At 47.6% G+C, this 21,391-nt stretch overlaps 7 protein-coding genes across 7 annotated transcripts; 3 read left to right on the top strand and 4 right to left on the bottom strand.

Annotated features, from left to right (window-relative positions):
* Nucleotides 1-553: 553 nt before the first annotated feature.
* On the bottom strand, nucleotides 554-1,944 carry P174DRAFT_394083 (uncharacterized protein; the record flags this gene model as incomplete). The annotated part of the gene is made up of 2 exons (XM_024823621.1): nucleotides 1,841-1,944; nucleotides 554-1,688 (listed from the first exon to the last, which is right to left on the bottom strand). The coding sequence occupies exons 1-2, from the start codon at nucleotides 1,930-1,932 to the stop codon at nucleotides 554-556; spliced, it is 1,227 nt and encodes a 408-aa protein (XP_024679126.1). The 5' UTR covers nucleotides 1,933-1,944.
* A 2,943-nt stretch (nucleotides 1,945-4,887) lies between these two features.
* On the bottom strand, nucleotides 4,888-5,821 carry P174DRAFT_265755 (uncharacterized protein). The gene is made up of 2 exons (XM_024821506.1): nucleotides 5,766-5,821; nucleotides 4,888-5,666 (listed from the first exon to the last, which is right to left on the bottom strand). Exon 2 carries the CDS (start codon nucleotides 5,471-5,473, stop codon nucleotides 5,114-5,116), a length of 360 nt encoding a protein of 119 aa, XP_024679125.1. The 5' UTR covers nucleotides 5,474-5,666; nucleotides 5,766-5,821; the 3' UTR covers nucleotides 4,888-5,113.
* A 1,415-nt stretch (nucleotides 5,822-7,236) lies between these two features.
* P174DRAFT_493786 (uncharacterized protein) lies at nucleotides 7,237-9,009 on the top strand (the record flags this gene model as incomplete). Its single annotated transcript, XM_024830850.1, has 8 exons — nucleotides 7,237-7,279; nucleotides 7,368-7,372; nucleotides 7,740-7,949; nucleotides 7,980-8,145; nucleotides 8,186-8,439; nucleotides 8,488-8,703; nucleotides 8,762-8,862; nucleotides 8,913-9,009. 8 exons carry the CDS (start codon nucleotides 7,237-7,239, stop codon nucleotides 9,007-9,009), a joined length of 1,092 nt encoding a protein of 363 aa, XP_024679124.1.
* A 2,465-nt stretch (nucleotides 9,010-11,474) lies between these two features.
* P174DRAFT_462724 (glutamyl-tRNA(Gln) amidotransferase, subunit A) lies at nucleotides 11,475-13,594 on the bottom strand (the record flags this gene model as incomplete). Its single annotated transcript, XM_024830161.1, has 10 exons — nucleotides 11,475-11,560; nucleotides 11,585-11,727; nucleotides 11,921-12,117; nucleotides 12,176-12,315; nucleotides 12,361-12,419; nucleotides 12,449-12,663; nucleotides 12,736-12,798; nucleotides 12,824-13,003; nucleotides 13,243-13,478; nucleotides 13,531-13,594. The coding sequence occupies 10 exons, from the start codon at nucleotides 13,592-13,594 to the stop codon at nucleotides 11,475-11,477; spliced, it is 1,383 nt and encodes a 460-aa protein (XP_024679123.1).
* A 1,000-nt stretch (nucleotides 13,595-14,594) lies between these two features.
* P174DRAFT_514591 (flavin monoamine oxidase family protein) lies at nucleotides 14,595-16,787 on the bottom strand (the record flags this gene model as incomplete). The annotated part of the gene is made up of 3 exons (XM_024832094.1): nucleotides 14,595-16,205; nucleotides 16,229-16,675; nucleotides 16,764-16,787. 3 exons carry the CDS (start codon nucleotides 16,785-16,787, stop codon nucleotides 14,595-14,597), a joined length of 2,082 nt encoding a protein of 693 aa, XP_024679122.1.
* A 1,040-nt stretch (nucleotides 16,788-17,827) lies between these two features.
* Nucleotides 17,828-18,086, top strand: P174DRAFT_444311 (uncharacterized protein). Its single transcript, XM_024828054.1, has one exon. The coding sequence runs from the start codon at nucleotides 17,878-17,880 to the stop codon at nucleotides 18,031-18,033; it is 156 nt and encodes a 51-aa protein (XP_024679121.1). The 5' UTR covers nucleotides 17,828-17,877; the 3' UTR covers nucleotides 18,034-18,086.
* A 359-nt stretch (nucleotides 18,087-18,445) lies between these two features.
* On the top strand, nucleotides 18,446-20,456 carry P174DRAFT_444310 (uncharacterized protein). The gene is made up of 4 exons (XM_024828053.1): nucleotides 18,446-18,537; nucleotides 18,607-18,971; nucleotides 19,040-19,859; nucleotides 19,914-20,456. Exons 1-4 carry the CDS (start codon nucleotides 18,487-18,489, stop codon nucleotides 20,268-20,270), a joined length of 1,593 nt encoding a protein of 530 aa, XP_024679120.1. The 5' UTR covers nucleotides 18,446-18,486; the 3' UTR covers nucleotides 20,271-20,456.
* Nucleotides 20,457-21,391: the final 935 nt, after the last annotated feature.

Raw genomic sequence — 21,391 nt, 5'->3', positions numbered from 1 at the left:
GCAAGCTTGCATCTTTATATCGAAGATGCCAAGGGATGCGAATCGTACACAGTTTGCCGTCTAACTTGCTAATTTGGCCAAACACTAGGAGGGGGCCTCCCATTGATCATGTACATCCATGAGCGCGGGAAGTGGAGAGTGATCGTCGCTCGTATACATAATACGACGTATTTGGAATACGACAGATGCATAATCTCTCAAATTCTGAATGGCACTTGGAAGAAAATAGACAGCAACACTAGGCTTCAATAAACGGCCGCTCGAAATCAGTTTCACTATGGCTTTTGATTCCTTAACCTAAAGTTAACTTGAAGGAGTACCATACCAAATTTGTCTAGTCAGTCAGTAGCAGCCCTTTGATCTTGGCTATCTTCCTTCTCGTCACCCTCACCAGCCTAGACTGGGCAGAGGTGGGACTTGCCGATACCGTTTAGAAATTTAAAGAATAAAATGGTGAAACTAATTTCGAGCGAACCTATACTAAGAAGAACATTATTCTAACTATGAGATGCAGCACAGCCTAAATAAGCTTAGTCTCATTCCAGCAAGCAGCTCAAAGCCCTCGAGAAGGATCCTGGAGCACCTGGTTCGGCCAATCGAGCCAGTCTAACCAATACGTGCCAAGGAACCGTGTGATCTCGGAAATGAGCATCTGACCAGCATTGCGTACAAGCCATATGTGCCGTCTTCGATGGAGGAGAACCGCGTAGTGGCAAAGAATGATGAGCGCCTCGGGCCTTCGTTTCATGAGAAGGTTAGTGAAAGCGCCTGACAGCAAACTAGGCCAAGTCCAAATCAAGCCAGGAGCCTTCTCGGGAGGTGTCTCTCCTATCGATGACTCGGACTGATAAAGGAGCTGTAGACTCTCCACAGCTTCACGGCAAGTGTGCTGGGATTCTGGGCCCATATCTGCGTCGTTAAGCAGGCTGTGCAATCGGTCGGCGACGAAGGTAGCTTGTTCTTGAGTTTGCAAAGAAGCAGCATGCAACGTACGTTCCGCACGATTAAGCATAGACGAAATGTTGGAGTGTAACAGCAGCTGCCATGATTCGCTAGTGACGGCACGCACGCCCCGATGAAGATTTAGATACGTAACGAATCTGTTCAAAAAACTACCTGCATCCGTTTGAGAGGCTATGACTGCTTCCCCGAGGGTATGAAGGCTGAGAAGGCTCGAGAAAATCAGCATAGGTGCACAACTTTCAGTCGTAATCTCGGCCAAGGAGTCATTGAACAGACTTAATGCTTTTGTTTGGAGGAACGTGGCTTCCTCGCGATAATGACTCGCTTGGGCAGCCCTTATATGGCTCAGATGTAGAGCAGAAAGTGCAAGCATTTGATACATGGCATATGGGGCAGAGAGCGCAGCAGGCATAATAGCACGGAAACTCTCATGATCAATACTCCCTCCCTCGTAAACGCTCGGACCGGTGTCGAGAATGAACTGGCTAAACAGCTCCATATGGTGCATGTTGAGAGGCGAGTACAAGCCGCCGGATTGTACTGATGGTGTTGGGGTGGATTCTGGGCAAAAAACGGAGGGGGTGGATAATGACGGCGCCAACACATCAGACAACGGCCCTGAGGAGACTGGCGAAGGTGCGACGGTCACGGGTGTCGTGACAGTTGGGTCGACAGCGGTGGACAAGTACGGACGGGAAACTCGGACAGAGGATGGTCGAGCTGCACTTGACGATGAAGATTGATAATTGCAGGTCCGAGAAAGATCCAGGCAGTTGGTGCAATTGGGACGGGCCTCATCGCACTAAAGGAAAACCACATAGGCACATTAGCGACTACTGCCAATGGGAAATGGAATCAAGAACAGGCAACAGGCAACAGGCTGCTTACCTTGACATGCCGACGTTTACACTCCTGACATCCAAGCCTAGACTTCTTGTGCGGCCTGCGCAAGACCCTGCGAGGCGGCATGGCGACGGCGACCGTCGACCGTATCGCCCGGCGGTCACTCGCTTAGCGACGAACAGCAAAGATAGCTTAATAGGTACAGGATATACGAGCTGGTGAACGAGCGAAATTAAGGAAAAAATTGAACAGGAGCCAGGGAGGCTTTCATACGAATACGACGGCCGGAACCTGGGTTCTGCGCTTCTTTATCTTTGACGATCCGTTTCATCCAGTTAGAGGTCGAGCAAGGGCACCCTAGCTCCGAGGCCAAACATACCCTTAAGCTGGATATTCGGATCTTCAAGTCGGGAGATAGTGGCGGCGTCACCGCTGGCGCTATCCTCATCACCGTATAGCCTCGGAGATCTCGATACGACGTATACTCAAATTCCACAACATGCAACTCAACCGACTCCCGAGATGAGTTACAACCTACTATGCCATATTCCGAGGTTCTAACCTGCAAAGAGTCCCTGGAGATTGAAAGCGCGCCCAGCATAAGGAATGGTTGCGAGCCATAGTGAAGTTACCTGCTTCACCCATACTATGTACACTGTAGACTACCACGTTACGGCGGACTATAGCTACAATGTGGACTTTTGGTATTTTTACAATGATTACAGATCACCACACCCCTCCTCCCTATAGTTGCACGCACTGCACTATCCCTACTACATGAGAATATTAATACCAGACGGCATTCGATATCAACTGTAACGGATTAAGCAGTGCTATGCTTTAACCCCTTGTTTTACTGCTTTTTGTCTTCTGCTTTCAGGCCTTGGGCTGTTTTCGTAACGTCACTGTAAGCATCTAGGATACGCAGTGAAGATATATAGTGTCCCCCTTGTCTGATATTAGAGAAGACAAGGATTAGTCTTGTTATTAAGTGATCTAGGCTACAGCTAGACTGGCTGACCCCATCCACAAATCCATATCCAACCCACCCAATCCGCACTTTGGGTTGGATGGGGGTCGACCCTGATCCAACCCACATAGATATGGGTAACACATTGGGTGCACGTGACCGGCAGAATTATTGATATCCATGATATTCTCTCAATGAAGATATCTTTCCACCTACTAAAAGTAGTAAATAGTCTAAATTCTTAGGTCTTTCCGCCTACCAAAGTAGTATAGTCTATATTCACGTGTAAAATATGGGTAGAATGGGTATCCGCAACCCAACCCGCATGGATAATAGGGTGGGTTAGATAGGTGGTGGATCAACCCAAAACCCATGTGGGTTGGATTGAACCCTCTGCGGATCCATCCAAACCCAACCCACGAACAGTCTAGCTACAGCACCCTAGGGAGCACTAGTAATCTTTAGTAAATATTTCTGAAAGTTCTATAAAAGCTTCTAATTCCCTTTTTTAGGCATAAGGATATTAGTACTTTTAGAAGAGCCTTAATGAATCTAGGGCAGTGCTTAATCTCCCTATACTAGTGGTTTTCAATATTTATTTAAAAGTTCAAACGCAGCCGCTTCTTCTTCCAGATGGGATTGCGGATGTTAGAATCCGCGTTCATCCTCGCCTTGCCCTTTCTTATTTATCAGCCAGGTGTCCACATCTAAGGAACAGTCAATGGCAATGTTGTTCTGTTGTCAGGTCCGAAAGAGTCACTGAATCAGAGATGGCAAGTCGATAACTTGATGATGTTCAGCATGATGTACAATTGTACATATTATACTTTTGCTCGGGGCCTACTAGCAATTCAGGCCCGGTGTGATTTCCTTTGTGCACCTATATGGTCCATGTTGCCCTGTTCTAATTGGACTGATGTGATCGGTAAGCAAAGATTAATGAGTATAATAGCGTTGTTAACCAAAATCCTCAGTGACCCTCGAGCACAGTAGCTGCGTTGTTGACTCTCTCTGCCACTATATCTCTCCAAAGGTACGTGTAGAAACTCACTCTCCCAGTGACATCCCTTACTACGGTATCAACTTGAACCAGAGCATCATCCTCTCCAGAATCGGCTACTCTACCGCCGCAACTCTGCTCGAAAAGCTCTGGAAACTGGCCATCGGCCACCTGATCGTCTAATCTGTCTGTTGTAAGTTCCCCCCTTGACCAGCCAAGCTAAACGCCTGATGAGGATAGGGCTACCTCCCCGGTTTCTACACTGGTATATTCCTTCCCGATCGCATCGGCCGCGTCCGACAACAGTTCTGAAGTCGTCTCCTTAGTTGCGTTCTCTCCGCCATCTGGGCCGGAATCAGTGCCCCGACCGCACACACCTCCACTGCCGGATTGACCGTCATCTTCGCCACCTCGCAGTTAGTCCTCTGCGCCGGCCCGAACGCGACCACCTTCTTGATTTTGACTCGAGGTCTTGCCGACTCGGGTTTGTGGGTTAGCGCACGGTATCTCCACCGCGATGGGCAAGTGTGATGCGATTCTGACTTTGTTGCCTTTGGGACAGTGTCTCGAGAATGCTATTAGCCTCAGTGGCATTCTGGGATTGTTCCTGGGGATCATGCTGTTGACTGCGTTGGTGACACTAATGATTCCAGAGACAAAGGGGCAGAGTTTGGCTGGGACCGAAGGAGATATGATGTATGCGGATTCGTCGTCTACTACAGACTTGAACCCTGATGTGGATGATTCGGTGAAAAGGAAGGAGAATTCGTCACTAACAGTGCTGTTTAACCATTCTCTTCATTCTCTTCTCTGCGTGGTTGCAAGTCCTAGTGCATATATATTCCAGTCTCATGATCGAACCCTGCCCTCTCAGAGCAACACATAGCTTCGTTAACACCGCCATACCATAGGGCCAAGACCTAGAGCTCTAACGACGCCAGAAACATCAGGTATAAGTCGACATTGACAATATAGTGAGAGCTTTAGCGGCTTGTTAACTGCAGTAGTCTTTTGCTAAAGACAAGGGAGAACTGTCCTGCCTGATGTATAAATAGACACTACAAGGGATGTCGCCTTTGCTGGCATTATCATTCCCGCTCCTTGTCAAAAATCATGGCAGGGGACTCATAAATTGGTTGGGTAGGCATAGCAATTGCGCAAGTCTCCAAATAATCTGCGCATACCCTCTTTGATAGGACTTTTAGATCGACTGAGCCCCAAAAAAATAGGCGAGCATAGTAGTCAACTCACCCGCAAATGTCCTGGAAAAGACGCCCATAAAATAGTTGAATTGTTCCATGTAAAGCCCTTAACAATCCAAGCTTGATACCATCGCGTCATTCAGATCTGGTGTGATCTGTCACTTCCACTTCGAAATCATACTTGTACCAACGATCGCCTTCCCATTTCATCAACTTGCCAAAATGGTTATATTCATGGTGACTGCGCTCTGGTTTAGTCTGCTCGCTTGCGAATTTTCCATTGAACCGATAGTCAGAGCCATGGTCATTGAGCAGTTTTGACCTGTGGCCAACTTGGACTAGAGCAGCATCCGGATTTTCACACAAAAACCGATACATCTTATCCATGGCATTCTCATATCCGATTAGATCGACCTCAGCCCAATCCTGTGGATGGATCCCTTCCCAGTGGGCGTGAACATCCGTTGTGTAGTGCTCAATTCGTGGGGTGGTCATTGTTTATAGGATTCGCGGAAATCACAATTTCCAACTATGAGATTCACAAGAGTAGGCGGTTGCCTGTGGAGAGGTATAATCGTGCGGGGGAAAAGTACTAAACATTTTTCAGCCTTGAGAAGGGGAGGGGAGTTAGATATTAAACTATGGGGCAAATTGTTTGTCTGGATGTAACAACATCATGATGTCATGTCTGTTGTTAGAGTGTTAATCATATGATTCTCAGAATGGATCATGTGTCACTTCATGTAACAGGATGGAATAATAGCAACCTAATTAAACATGGACTAACCCCTTTTGTTAAAATTTCCTGCAACTAGCCACAAGCCTAACCTATGTATAATCTAGTAATGATTCTTAGTGGACTAAAGAGGTAGTTATAGGATGAAAATAATACCTTGTAGTGTACCATAAGTAACCTGACTAGGATCTATTGAATTATGTTACCGCTTGCCCGATTTGGAAGCATACGAATTGGCACTGCCACTCTTGGCCGAATATTCGATAGCATTCGATCATTTGGAAGACCCGCAATCCGACCCCTATCGAAGGCATAAATAGGTAGGAGATAGTCATTCTTTTAGAAGAATTAGACCTTCATTGATTTTCGATTGGCCATAGAAATTGCTAGCGATTCGTCAATCGATACAGTATTATCATTTTCAACGGGATCTATAATAGGTGAATAAGATAGTATTATGCTGTAAGAGCTCAGTTTCTTTATCTTTTAACCTTATTCTTCTTTTTCCTTTCTAGATAGTGATTACTATTTATAATATATAGCCATAAACTGCTTTTCCTTATTAGATATTACTGTGAGCAGCCTCTATAATGGTATTAGATCTAAAAGTTAGTAGTGTTTTAACTAAAGGCGGTATAATATACTCTTTAATATTTAACTATATATTTCCCTTATGCTCCTAATAGCAGCCTTAGCAGACTAATAATATAGCTAAAAGGTTAACTTAAAGATCATAAGGACATTGTTACTATATACTAAAAGGGTATATGCAGAGCCTAAAACTAACCACAGCTTATCAAGGCCATGTATACTAAACTTTAAAGTAACAGTCCTAGGATGATAATAGCACGCTGTCCTGTAGCACAAAGAAGCGCTGACTAGATCAGGAATGGGGCACTGAAAAGGCATTACAGTGGATGGGCTGTGGAGTGTTATACAATTATAGTTGTTAAGTTGTGAATTCTCGTAAATCAGATGATTTGATGTCATTAACTTTTTTATTCAGGACGTGATGCTTGCAGCATGGTGAAATAACAGAAAGGGCCGATGAACTAATATTAGTCAAGTTGATGATCATTGACTGGCTATTTCCTTTTTATGAGAGATGGGCCAGGGCCAGAATTAATAAGATTCATCTTTTCCAACCTTGAATACGTTGTATCTGTCAAATAGACAATATTTCTCGAATAGGCCGATTGTATTCAAGATAACGTGAGAGGCTAAAAGCATCCAATCATAGGGAAATCCACAGCAAACTAGTAGGGTAGACCTGTTCTTCCAAAATATATCTATCCAAGAACAATAGCTCATATTTCAATACTTGCACGAGGAAGCGTATCCAGCGGAGTAGATGGATCAAGGAAAGCCGCATGAGGGCACACTATTCCCTTGATGAAGGTCTGGCTCTACCAAAAAAGGGAGTCGAGGACCCTTGGGACGTTGCGTGATCATCGCTTAGCGGGGATCATTTTAAAGCGGACAAACCCCATTACTACTATCTACCCCTCAGCCAGGTTTCATAATGCAAGTAACAGAGAAGAAGAAGACAGTGGCCATTATTGGTGGTATGTATGTCACTATATGCAGTACCAAGGGATCAATTAATAAGTTCATAGGGATTTTCGGCGTCTCGCTGGCTGCCGCGTTGTGAAGCAAAGGTAAGAGTGGTGTCCAGACGAACAAAAAGGATACCTCGATAACATCCGAAGCAGGCTGTACGACTATAGTATTTGATCGAAACACATATGATAAGACAGGGTATGAGGAAGAGGATGCACAATCTGCATCGGTGGACCTGAACAAGATTGTGAGCACCTTATGAGTTACAAAAAAATGGGGCAGAAGAAGTTAATAGCTTCATGGTCTTTGCTTCGCGCATCATACGGGAAGAAACTACACTACCAACGTCTCGCCCTGGAGAGTCGACAGGCATGGATAGCCTGCGACAAGGGACGCGGAATTTCAGAAACAAAGGACCAAGACCACCGCAGGCTATTCATAGACAGTGGAATGTTACGTGTCCAGCCAACCGATAAACTCAGTGAACTGGAGGAAGGGACACTTGCAAGCATGGAGCGCGATGGACTTTATCACACGCAGTTTATCAAGAGCAGTCCTGAGGACCGACAGCGCGCAGAGAGCTTGGGGTGGTCAGGCAAACTCCTCAATTTCGATATACCAGATACCGAGCCAAGACAAACGTATGATGCAGTCCTAGACTCACTCATTGGATTTGTGAGGTCTAGTGATGCTTGTGCCTATTAGCACAAGATTGCAGTGGCGGAGGGGGTCAAGTTTTGCTTTGGGAAAGAAGGTGCAGTCAAATCCTTGGTAAAGGCTCCTAGCACCCTGGAGCCCGGAAAGGAAAAGGTCACAGGTATTCGAACTGAGGATGGGGCTCTTCATAACGTGGATGCTGTTGTTGTTGCTGGTAAGTCTCCCCACTGGTAGCTGTGGCGTGGGCTGATCAGTTATAGCTGGGTCCTTTTCGACCCATGTCCTGCCCGTGTTAAGCTACCATCTCGAGTCATCTGCCGGCAGTGTAGCCACGTTCAAAATTGATATCAAGCAGACAGAGCTCTGGGACAAGTACTCCCCCGACAAATTCCCCGTCATCACTTGGAAAGCGACTCCCCGCGGTAAGGCCGGTAAGGACACTGGTAGTATCTACGTCTTGCCTCGCACGCCGGAGGGCTACCTCAAGATCAGGTATCGAGGGATAAAGGCAAGAGGCTTCGCCCAACAGCTCATCAAATTTTAACAATCCATCTAGTTCACCAACTTCCAACCGGCCCCTGAAGGAACTCCGTTCACACAGGACAGGAAATGGTCTGTGCCTTTGCCAGTAGATCAATGCAAAAGACTCCCAAAACCAGTCATACAAGCTATATCGGAGTTTGTATCTATCTTCCTTCCAGAGTTCGAGGGCGTGCCTTTTTCGTCAACCAAGCTCTGCTGGTATACAGACTCTCTCGACAACTCCTTTATAGTACGCACACCACCCCCTGTCATACAGCGAGAACTGAATCTGACCAATATCTTGCTAGATTGACTATGTCCCAGACTACGCAGAAAAGTCGGTGTTTGTATGCACGGGAGGTAGCGGCCACAGTGCAAAGTTCCTACCGGTACTTAGGGAGGTAAGCCAGTGTCCTGCTCACATAAGCCAAACTATCACACGAACTAATATTTCACTAGCATGCTGCGGATATTTTCGAGAACGGAGATAAAAGCAAGACATACATGCGGCCTTTTTGGCGGTGGCGACCCGAGGCACACCGTAGAAGCGGCTTAGAGGAGGGACCCGGTGGGCCAAGAGACATTTCCCATGCATCCTTCCTTTGACCCGTGCGTAGTTACATGGGGAGATGAGAGTGGGATAGGCCTATCCGATTTGTCATCTAATCAATCTACATCCAATTACTGCAACCAGCGTCTGAAACCACCAATGTAACCTGGCATGTCCGAAACCCGCTCAGTATTCAATAGATTCTCGCAAGGAAAGACTTTGCCTTCCGTCTTGTTGCCGACAAGCAATCTACCAATGTTCTTGGATGTAACTTGGCGGGCTTGGCGGCTTCAACCCAAGGCGCCAGGGGGCACAGCGTGGGATGACCAGCTCGCAAGGTTCTTCATTGCGTGAGTATGGTGTAACCAACGCGAACATGATTTCTCCAGAGTTCGTCGCCTCGATACAGTAATATCCCGCTCTATAACTGCTGCTAACACCATCTGTTCAGATTCTGGGAATCTAAGTATCAGCCCCGATATCGGCTCCCGTGGGCATTTATGACCACGTTCTGGGCCATCTCGCCTACAATGTGTATCATTATTCGACTCTACCTGCAGCGGGAGAATCGTCGGCGTCAGCGGCTTCTAGAGCAACATGAGTCGGACTCTGATCGGGAAGATGTCCCTGATGCTGATGGGCAAATCGTGAAAATTGACGGTCATGATTTCGATGCAACGGATCGAACGAATCTCAAGTCCATGTATCCACTTTGATCCATTAGAGTGGAAGGGAATGGCAGCGAGGATGGACTTAGACCAGATTCCATGTAGTCAGCTGTTGCGGTATTGACTGCACTACCTAGGTACGAATAATATTTTTCATCTAGGAGGCAAGATGAATGGATGAATGCCAACAGCGGGGAAAGGAAGTAAATGCAGTACCGGAGTTGCAATATGCTGAACCATTTCTAGCGATTTGCGAGAGAAGAACCCGCAGCACTGTGATGCGTCTCGCCCCGGAGAATCTGTTCATTGTAGCAGCCTCGGTGTTGTACGTTTCCAGCCTCCTGTGCGCATAGATGGCATCACTTGGAACGCCGACGCCTAAACATCCAAAGTTAAGTGTCTCTCCGATTGATTTCATCTACGCCGAGGAAATGTGCATTTCTCCAGCTAACCAGCAAAAGAAAGACTCCATGTTAATTACAGTCACCAGAGAAGGACAAGAAAATTCTGTTACCTTCGCCAGGAGGACCGACGCGAATCCCTGCTTCAACCATTCTTACTGCTACTTACGTTCTCGGTACGGAGTAAATGCCCAGTTAACCAGGAAAGATAGTTTCTACCATTTTTGAACACCGCCGATTTGCAAAGAATTTACGCCGTTTGATATAAACACTTTGTTAGAATAGATAGATTGCCAGAAATTAGACCTTCATCCCCTTGCATTCGGTGTATATGGGTTGCCATAGATTCGCTATTAGCGCGGAGCGGCTGATACAAGGTCATAAAAACAGGCGACTCAAGGCCCGAGAATACGCCGTTTCTGTTTGATCGCCCCAATATTGATATTTCCCGAGTCCAAGAAGGGGGCCAGAAGGCGGCACTAACCGCCAACATGCTGATCCGTGCTGTCCACGGTCCGATGGAACTGAAGTCTGTTTGGCAGCTGCTGGCGACCTTGGTAGGGGGTGCTTGAAACTGGGGCCCAGAGCGACACAAACTTTGTCAAATAAGATTAACATGGACAGCTCAAAAGAGGCATTTATTTCCCGGCTGCGACGAGCTTCTGAATTGCATATTTGAAGAAGCTTGCTCAACCCTACAAGATGACCAGTGGTGGCTAGGCTCCAAAGGGGACATCACCCAGTTGTCCAATTACAAGCGGCCCTCTACCTTGTTTGTCGGCGGTTCTACGCGATTCTAATGTCATATCCCTACGCGGACCTCATGGTCCAGTGTAAGCCGTACTAGAGCTTTAAGTTAACAGCGCGTTCCGTTGAGACCTGACGTTGGAGGACCAACAATGCGAGAAGCAGCTGGCGGACTTTGCGCTGAAAGAAGAGGGCTTTTTCGGGTAAATTGCCTCTATCGCCCTTCGAAATAAACCTTCACTCCAGGAGATTAGAATCACGTTTACGCCGCTGAGCTATACGTGGGTAATTATCGAAATGTATCCGTGGGACCGCAGACATGCTCGAGATCGTCAGTTCTGAGACAAGGTGGATCCAGGTGCCATATAACACGCCCTCTATTAGCCAGAGGGATTTCATTGGTTGGAGGAGCATGAGAAGAGGGGAGAAGAGGCAGAATGTGAGAGACAATGCTAAGCAGGAGGCGGGCTAACTTCAACTCTCTAACTTGTGATGGGGAAGCTCCAGGCCTTGCCCTACTTCTTTACATTATGTACTCTATGGGTCTGCTGGGCCATCTACCCGGCTTTCAAACGGAAACTAGAGTTTCTCCTCACTTTCTTAAAGAAGCTGGCCCCCAACGCAACAGTATCGTGTACACAGCTCGCAATATCAATCAATCATACATCCTCGACCCCGTCCCCACAGCCTTCAAGATTCCCGCCTTCTCTAAATCCCTAACCAGGTTGGCAAGCATAAGATCTCAGCCCCTGGCTGCAACAAGACCCATAGTCACGGCCATATACTCGGTTCGCAGCGAAACAGTAGAGGCATACGACACCTCGCCAACGGGAACCACAACATCAGGCACACCAGCCATTGTCGCGATGCGACCGTCTTTGAAGCCTATTGGCGGCTCAGTGGGGGCGCTACAACCGTTTAGCTTGTTTCTCAATTGACTTCATCGCTTTTTACGACGTCGTTACAACATCGCAAAAAAAACAGAGAACATACCTAGTATAAACATCCCGATACTGCGCCTTCCCCGTGGAATAGGGGTAGATGTATATACCCTCCGAGCAGGTTTCTTCATTGGATACATCATAGCCCTATGATTCCCACCAGTCTTTGAATATTGTTTTGTTTCGGAGGGCCATCTCGTATCCTGGGTCGCCGCCGTTCTCTTGACTCCAGGCCCAGCGGACGCGCGGCCCAGGGTTTATGTAGGGATGACGGCCGTCGTGTTCTGCCGCGTAGTCGGTGAAAATGGGAAGGGCGAGGTTCTTGTACTGGTGCACTGATGTGAGGATTGCGTATGTCTAGTAGGTAGCGTTAGTTACCAAGATGGCTATGTGGTCAAGGCTATATTGAGCTTACCGTGTTCAATAGTTCTATGATATTACTTGGTGCCCCAGACGGGTACGTCTCCTCCCACCGCGAAGGCGTATCAACGACTTCCCTCCTCGCCTGTAAAAGCCCCTCAATTCCTGCGACAACCTCCTCAAGAAGCGCCCCAGCTTCGGCCGTATTATCCGGAAACGACGCATTGGATTAGAACAAACTTCTCGGACACCCTTTAGACGCCCTTTCCGAATTCTGATACCACGCATGAAGCACGGTGCTCAGCGTTCCAGCATCCCCCACAGACACCCCCGCCCGGTATCCAGCACGTCGCAGAGCGACAAAACCCCCTCCATGGTAACAGCCCCTGTCGACGGCCGATTCCCACAGATCCCCTGCAGTCCAGCGGGATTCCGCATTGATCCACCTGTGTCTCTTCCAACGGCTATATCGAGCCACTCGTACGACGCAATTCCGGCCGCGGGGCCGGATGAGGAGCCGCCGGGCGATTGATATCCGTCACCCTGCGCAGAGCATCAATATCGATATAAAAACTTAGTGGTAAAATAGAAGCCAACAGACGAACGGGGTCATACCCTGGGATTAAATGGACAATGAAAATCCACCCAGTCCGCCGTCGGATTGTCGCCGTTCTCAAACTGTACAGTTCCCTTTTTTTCCTACGACGATGGCACCCGCGTCGATGAGGCGCTGGATTGCAGGCGCTGTTCTGTTGCGCGGTGGGTAGAGATTGTAGAATGCGCGGTTTCCGCCGCTTGTGCGGAGGCCAGCGAGTTCGAAGATGTCTTTTATGCCGAGGCGGAGCTGGGATGTATGTCTATTAGCGGGGATTGTTGGCTGTAACTTGGATGAGGAGAGTGATTTGTTGACCAAGGGTGAGAGGGAATATAATGAGGGTGATCAGACCCCGGCAAGTGGCTTGTCTGGGCTTGGGGTGAAGTATAGCCGGGAGGGTACGGCTACTGCCTTTGTCATAGCCCCTGTTTAACTGTCTTAGTCAATATTGAAAGATTCCTAGGATTGGAGACGAATACCTCTGCTACAGCAGGTAATGGCCTAAACCCATCATCACCATCAGTAACCGCGGCCTCTGTAAACGCGAGCTGGTGGTCAGGGTATAGCCGAAAAGCCTGGTAGAGAGCCCCTGTCCCTATTGCAAGGAAGTATGGCCCTTCGGGAACATTAGCGACCAAGCTTGAACCTCGAGAATGGTACCCTGGCGATGCGAAGATGATTTTGTTAATTTTACCATAGGAAGACAGGTTTAGTTCGTTTTCGACATATCCTTGGTTGTCTGCAGTGTGATATAGAAAAATAGCTATATCATCATGAGCACAAACTCGTTCATCCAGGGCGACTGAGTTGATTACCTTTTAGGAATCTGTGTTGAAAGCCATCGTCTTCCGCGGTCACCCTTGAGACGGTCTCATGCATGTCCTGCCAGGTAAAATTCGCCTTCCTCCACCGAATGACAGTCATCGGCATGAGATTGGAGTCCGCCGTGGGCCGTGTTGAACTGAGCGGCAGTAGCGCAGAGAGCCTCGATACAGGAAGCCTGTTGACGTAGTAATTGATGCCATCTACAATAACTAGTCTGCCATTATCTGTATAGATAGCCAGGGACAAGGGTAGCAAGATAGCTATCACCATCAAGGACGCGAGACAGAGCATTTCTCATGTCAAAGAGCATCTGCTCAATCTGTTGACTGAATTTGGTATCTTTCGGAACTCCTATGGAAGGGCTTGTCTCTAAATAACTAGGTTACTGTTCGCCATGGTCTTGGACATGACCCCAAGGTTTCAGGTTATCTGGGACATCTTGAAACCTTGTTCAGCTTTTAAGCTCCTATCCAAATCTAGTGAGGTGGAAAACCTCAGCAAGGTCTTAAATATACCTTCCATTACATTTCATTGAACATTAAATTTACCACCGCAAGATCAGGGTGGTTGGGGAGTAGGGAAGGTATAAGTTAGAAATAAGGAATCTCTTTTTAGGGTGGTTCAGGAGGATTAATGATACTATTATGTAGTAGTTAAGGAGCTCATTAAGGGGTTGAATTCTATGGAGTTCAAGATCTTATCAATCTTTCCCTTGGTGATAATCTAAGACCTTGCCTAATCCTTCTAAGATCTTGCTGAACTACATGCCGCTAGATAACAATCATCTATGAACTAGAATTTAGTAGGAGGACCTCGTGGAAGGGGACGCCATTCAGCTCCTCGTGGCGCTCTACGCGCCATATTACGACTTTGCAAGTCGGACTTGGGCACTGCCGTCATCGGCGTCGTGGGGGTGGTCTAAGGAAATACCAGAACGTAGAGAAATTTGCAAAACGAGATTTAGCCGTTATCGACATTGGAGGCCAACTTCACTATGTATTTCTTTCTAACTCTGCCACATCGATCCATAGTGTACGTGCGGCCAGGAGGCCATCTACAGACGAATCCATCTCCCCATCCACTTCTCATTAACCCTCTTCGCCTCATCCACAAGCCCCAACTCCAACAACAACTGCACAGTCCCCCTAGCAGCGGACTGCAACGACGAGCTCACCCAAGCATGGGTCGGTGCCGTATGCTCGCCAATAAAGATTGTATTGTGCTCGGTGACATGATATGCCGGGATATACAGCTTATGCTGCTCGACGTCTGGGCGACACCACGCCGTCGCCGTGTGCTCGTCCTGCAACCAGCACAGCCGCTCATAGTCGCCCGTGTAGAGCTCACGCGCTTGCTCGCCATGGATTGAGACAATGGAGTCGAGGACAGTCTGCACGTGTTCTTCGTCTGAAAAGCTAACGAATCGGTCGCTCCAGTCGCCGCCGCGGTAGTGCATTATGAGCCCCGGGCGTGACTCGTTGTGGCCATACACTGGGTAGTACAGGGCCCCGACGGGCTTGCTAGGTGGTTTCGAGTACCCTCCAAAGATAGGTCGAGGCCCTCTTTCCCAGAAGCGTTCCCGGAAGAGGAGGGCGACTTTGCAGGCGGATTTGAAGCGGAGGCCAGCTTCGCTGATTGCGCGGGAGAGGACGGAGGAGAAGTTAGGGAGGTCCATGAAGCGTGTCATTGTAAAGGGGACCGCCATGATTGTGTAGTCGTAGTCTTCAAACTCGTAGGTGCGGTTGGTGATATTGGGATACCAGGAGAGGCGGGTGCGGGTTGTACCGTTGGGGCCAGGGACGGGTTCTAATTTTCGGATCTTACGGTTGAGAGTAACGCGGTTGCCAATGTGGGGGAGAAAAGCATCAGAGAGACGATTGAAGCCGCCGTCGATGCAGAGCCAGGTTGTTTCGCCGAGGGAGCTGCTGCTGCCGTCAAGACCGAGGTTGGAGTTGTGGTGGAGCTCGTCCCAGAAGATGTCGTAGTCGGAGCTTGTCCAGATCTCGTCGGTGACGTTCAGGCTGGCTTTGAAGACGTGGCGCATCATGGCTTGCTCGCTCCATTCGTCTAGGCCTTCCCCCATGGCGAGTTTGTGCGCGCGCCAGACGTCTCGTTGGAGTGATTTGAATGTGGTCTCGTTCTTCAGAATACGGCCCATTCTGTTCTTCGTGCTGATGTACTCGGCACTGGACATGTCAGGCGCTTCCTTTAGGCTTGGATCCGCCTCGATCTCAGCACGAGTGGGGATGCGACCATCAGGATGTTGACGAGTCCCCTGCGCAATAAGCTCATTCGGGTGATGCTGGATCCACGGGATAAAGTCGATCTTCCACTGAGGGTCATTGCCATTCATCTCGTTTAGGATACCCGCGAGCTGGAACGTCATCTCGTGATCCGTATACCGCAGAGTCTCATTACTGTCCTTGTACGTGACAGAATAGGGCAACCGCATCGGCCCCATCTCCGCCCACTCTTGTGTCCCAGCAACATACCGCGTTCGGAACCGCCCTCCGACGCGATCGCTGGCTTCAATAATTTCCCAGTTGTGGACGCCAACGCTGTCGAGCATTAGGCCTGTGGCAAGGCCGGAGATACCAGCGCCCGCGATGGCGATCTTGCTGTCCTTGGATGAGTGGCCGGAAGCGACGCCACCGTGTGTTTCAGTCTTTTGTTTGATGGCGGCGACACCGTCGAACCAGGCCCGAGTGAGTCGAAGTCTTTGAGGAGGGGAATGTTTGTATCGGCGACAGATCTTTTCTTCGCCATTCGACTCAGTCGGACGGGCTCACTCTTCCCCAGGAGACTTGGTTCTGACCTATCTGACTGGGCGCCATGGACGTAGATGCAGTTGTCCGTTGGGGCAACGTCAGAGACTGCCCAGGCGAGTCGCTGAGGGGGATGGCCTCCGACAGTAAAGCGACCGATGATCTGCTTCGAAGACGTATCAGGGCTCAGACAAGATGCGTAAACAGCCTCGATGATACCAGGGTAAGCTTCATGCCAGTCGAGGTAGACATTAGCCAGCCCACCAGGCTGAACAACATTGGACGTTGAAACTCGAACGATGTTCGTACCCTGAGGCCGGGTAAGCATGCAGTTTACTTGGGCCAACAGCAATGCCGCACTCGCAACTGTCTTGACTGCCATGTTTCGTTTTGAGTCTACCGGTCACAAAAGCAGGCGAGGGTCCGACCGGGGTTTATTCTTTCTGTCGACAATCTACAGGAGCACAAGCTTCCAGAGCCATGCCGCGCGTGAGGACCTTTCGAGCCTGCAGGAGAAGTCTCGCGACGATCGGCATGACTTTACGGCTCCAAATATCCAACAAGGTACCTAATCTGCAAATGCAGCTGCCATGGTCCTCATGGTCACTTTCTTGCACAAAGATGAATAATGTTAAACCCACTCAAGCTCTGCCAGGGTTCTCAGTTGAGGGCAATCGGCATGATAGGTACAAGGCCAAACTAATTAAGAGCAACACATAACATCCAGGGCAAATGTATGTACTTACTCTGGTTGTGGATAGGATATGGTTGATCCACAGTATGATTAATCCAACCCATGCAAATTATGGATTGATCCATGACCTATTTAACCCACTCTCCTTATCCATGCAGATAATAGATGTTGTGTGGGTCACGTGACTGCAACTGGCTTAGGCACTAATCACTGAGTTGCGGAATAGTTACTCAGCAACTGGCGGAGATATCTACAGCACATCACATGACCAAGTAGGTCTAGACCCTCTGCATTATTGGCGTTGGCTGCGTGCTGCTATTTCGCTTGATGCAACTTGATGGATTTGATCATATTCTTGATGGTTCAATAATCGATTGTTAGATACGGAATGCAGAAGAAAGGGAGAGTCATAAGTCATAATAACATTTACTAGGCAGAGGCAGTCGCGATGAGTAAGCATGTTTGCACTGTTTGTGCTTCTGTCCGCAACAGTACCTCGTAGCCCTAAAAGTAACCTCTGTTCAGATTACTACCTAATTTTTTTAGTATTCTAGCCACATTACTAGGATATCTGTATATTTTATTTCATGATAAAATGCCTTATTACATGAATATTATACATTGCCCATTATACAAGCTAAAATAGCCTTATATATGGGAGTAAGGGTGCTGCCTAAGCTTAGGATGAAAAGTAGCACTGAGATATACATATCTTGCCACCACCATCTTAATTACTATTATATAAGATTAAAATCTACTACAACTCTAATTTTTCTTACTAAATCTATATTTTACTTGATATCAAATGTGCAGATTGATGGGTTTGCGGATTGGGCCAGCCAGTCTATACACTACTGCCAGTGATGGTCTGAAGCCTGATGGCATTCTGTTGTGTCAACATTTCCAATGCCCGTCTGTTGGAGCCTGGTGAGATCCACATGTTTTTGTCATCACTTGTCATGTGCAGGAACTTCCGTGTGTATCGCAATGTCAAGATTAACGAGCTTGCCGCTGGCATAGCGGACAAGGTCTAGCTGTCACCTACGCTATCAGCCTGACTCGGATTTCCTAAGAAGTTGGCAACCGTGTGACCTGGGATGGAGATTGATCGAGCTGTAGAAGGCCGCTCGCGACTACATCTAAGCCTACTAGCGGATCTTCTGTAACGTAATTATCCACTGGTTGTTCCGCTTGAGACTGCATCCTCCGGTTTGGATCAACCCCTCTTCCCTACAACCTCACCCTCTCGACAGTATAATACGACTGCTTGAAGTCTAACTAGGGATAGTGCAGTGCGTGCAACCAGGCAGAGGGGGGTGGTGATTTGTAATTATTGTAAAAATACCAAAAGTCCACACTGTAGCTATAGTCCTCCGTACCCCTAAATAGCCCCCACTTGCCCCACAAGAAACCTGCTTGATCTCACGTTCTACCCTTTGCACAGAACTTCGCTCAGCTTTAGCTTCGAGCAAAGAGCGTTCCAAGCCATGGGTGCGCCCAATATGATACCAGAAATATGGTCTCTGGTGTTCCAATTTGTACGCTTCATACTAGGTTCTTTTCTGATGCATGCTCCAGAATCTAACCTTTGCTGCAATGCCATACAGTTACCTACTAGAAACGACCTCAGAAATGTGTGCAGTGTTTGCCGATTATTTGATGTGATTGCAACCCCTCTCTTGTACCGGTCACTTATTTTCCGCGACTCCGCCATCGCCGAAAGCCGCTGGTCCAGGCTACCCGATGATGAAGAAGTCGAGACACAAGATGAGGCTGATAATGTTCCCTTTAACCTCTTATGCAGACTCCTGGACGACCGTAATGATATATTACAGGGATTTGTGCGTGAAATTATTTTGGTTGACAAAACGAACGATATGAGAACAGTAGATCGTGTTTGGCGAAAGTTGCAGGCCCCCAACGATGTTCTCACTACTTTGGTAAACAGACTGCCAAAATTAGAGGTCATAGTGTATGTTGCAGGCTGACCTTTTTGGTTCTCTACATAGTTGATTGGCCTGTGCTAAAATTCGGATATAGCTTCCAGAAAAAGCTCCCAATAACAGATAGCTTTGTGAATGCCCTTCTCAGCCATAAAAAGTCTCCGAAGCTTCATCTCCTGGGAGAAGATGGCACAACTAGGGTCAACATTAAGATGCCCTTTGTGCAGAAACTGCATACTTCTGTAAATGCCCAAGCTAGAGCTCCCAGACACCGTCCGGAGACAGATAGATCCGGGGTCCGCGCGTGGGAGCCGCAGAGGTTGGCTTTGCATGAGCTTTTCAATGCCTTTCCGAACCTTGAAGAACTATCAGTATCTATCAATTGGCTGCGAGGAGGCTGTGTGATGGGTGGCCCGCCCTCTCCTACCAGGATACTGGAGCTTGTTCTATCCGAAGAAGCAACATTCCCACCGCTTAAAAGCCTCTCACTGAGTGGTTATCCTGTGCAAGGAGATGAAGTTGCTCTCTGGCGAGATATGTTCCCTTGGGACAGACTGCACTCTCTCAGTCTTGGCGTCCAGCTACTACCATCTATCAGGCTCTTGGAGCTAGCCACTGGAAAGGTGGTCAATTTGAAAGAATTTCAAATTACTAGCTACAATCGTTTGAGCTCGTCAGCTGTACTTGATGCCTTCTTGTGCTCATTTGATACTCTGGAAAGTCTGACCGCTAATGGGGCAGTCCCTTCATTAACTTCTGTGTTTCATCAATCCAACCTGAAGCATGTTTGCTTACATACGATCGAAAAACCTGAGAGGGAAAGAGAGACTCTGGATGCTGAGCAGCTAAAAGATTTAGATCAGCATTGCCCCAAGCTTACAGCCTTGGAAATTGATTTGGATCCGAATGGAACATGGGTAAGTCGTGACCTGGATGCCTTCCGCTGCTGGAGTTAATCTGTGTCTGTTTAGCCCGATGATATTATCAGTGTCATAGCAACCGCCTTCAAGAATCTTCGACGATTGTCCATTCATGTCGGACTAGGTATCGCTCATGCAGAAGCTTATCATTCAATGGAGGAGGAGTTTGCCCGAGTTTTGACAGAGTCAAAGGCGCAAGGCTTCGCAAAGCGGTTCTTTGAACTCAGAGAACCATCCGTTCTGGAGATGATTACGCTTAAAACAGGCGAAAGCTTGCGTTGGTTTCCGCAATGGCATCCAGGCTATGCCACCGCAGAAGAATACTGCACAAAGACATTTGAAATCTATCCTCCTCTTGAAGATAATCACGAGCCGCGTCTCAATGAGTTGAAAGGACTATACCTGTGATTAGAGAATGAGAGGAAGACGGCATGGCCTGTTATAATTCTATGAATCGCTTGAACGCAGATCCAAAGCCCCAATGGTTCAGCAGGTTTCCTCATGTTTTCAAATTTCCAGTTTTTCCACCTCTGACCTAGTACGCTCTGCTTCTCTTCTACTGATTTACAGCTATTTATCAAACTGAGGAAACTGTGAATTATGTGCATCCATTGAAGTTATGATATACATAGTAAATAGAGAACCCTCATCCGAATTCTTTGATATCTTATACTGCTACTTGTAATATATAGATACTTGACGGTTCAGTCATACTATTATTTCCTCTCTTATTCACTGCAATATATATATATGTATATATATATAGAGTACTAACATCTATTAACTAATCCTCTGCTTAATCCCCCGGCATAACTACTAATACCTACCTCTATAATGATAGCTTGCATTATTCCCATTATCCCCCTGATGTCTGATCACCCAGTGAGTAACCCGGCCACAAAGTACCCCTAGTGGTGACAGCCAGGGGCACCTTAACTAGCACATAATGCACCTCCTATGTTACCTATTATTCTCACTACTACTGGATGACTACTACTGAGCAGCTAATATAGAAACTAACACCATGGCCCTAGTAATAGCAAAGGTAGTAGACTAGGGTGATAGAGGGTGTAAAGGATTAAGGTATATAGGTGCGATCCGGTTGATCAGATCCGTTAGGATCTGGTCATAATGGCCTTTTGGCTGAGTTGGTAGTGGGTTGGACTGGACGCCCATCTATTACAGAGGGTTTACTAATTTTTAATAGAGAATAACACCTAGCATGAGGAACATAATGCCCATAACATAGGTAGGGGTGGCATATTACCTATTAGTAGACTGTGTGAAGCTTAGATACCTCTTTCGCATTTTCCAATAGGAGGGCCTATGGCGGAACCTAACTAGTAAGCAACCCTGTTTTTTAATCTTCTATCACTAGCTAATAGTAATATGGATGGCAGAGATATTTTTAGATGTAATTAGCATCCTGTATATTACCATCTAGGCCTAGATAGGAGAGGCAGCCCACTAGGAGGCTGCTACTAAGTTTACTAACTCCTAATCCTCTTACTACATCCTACTCACATCCT

The sequence above is a fragment of the Aspergillus novofumigatus genome (genome assembly GCF_002847465.1).
Source record: "Aspergillus novofumigatus IBT 16806 chromosome Unknown P174scaffold_7, whole genome shotgun sequence".
Classification (NCBI taxonomy): Eukaryota; Fungi; Ascomycota; class Eurotiomycetes; order Eurotiales; family Aspergillaceae; genus Aspergillus; species Aspergillus novofumigatus.
This window is presented reverse-complemented; position numbering and strand designations above follow the sequence as displayed.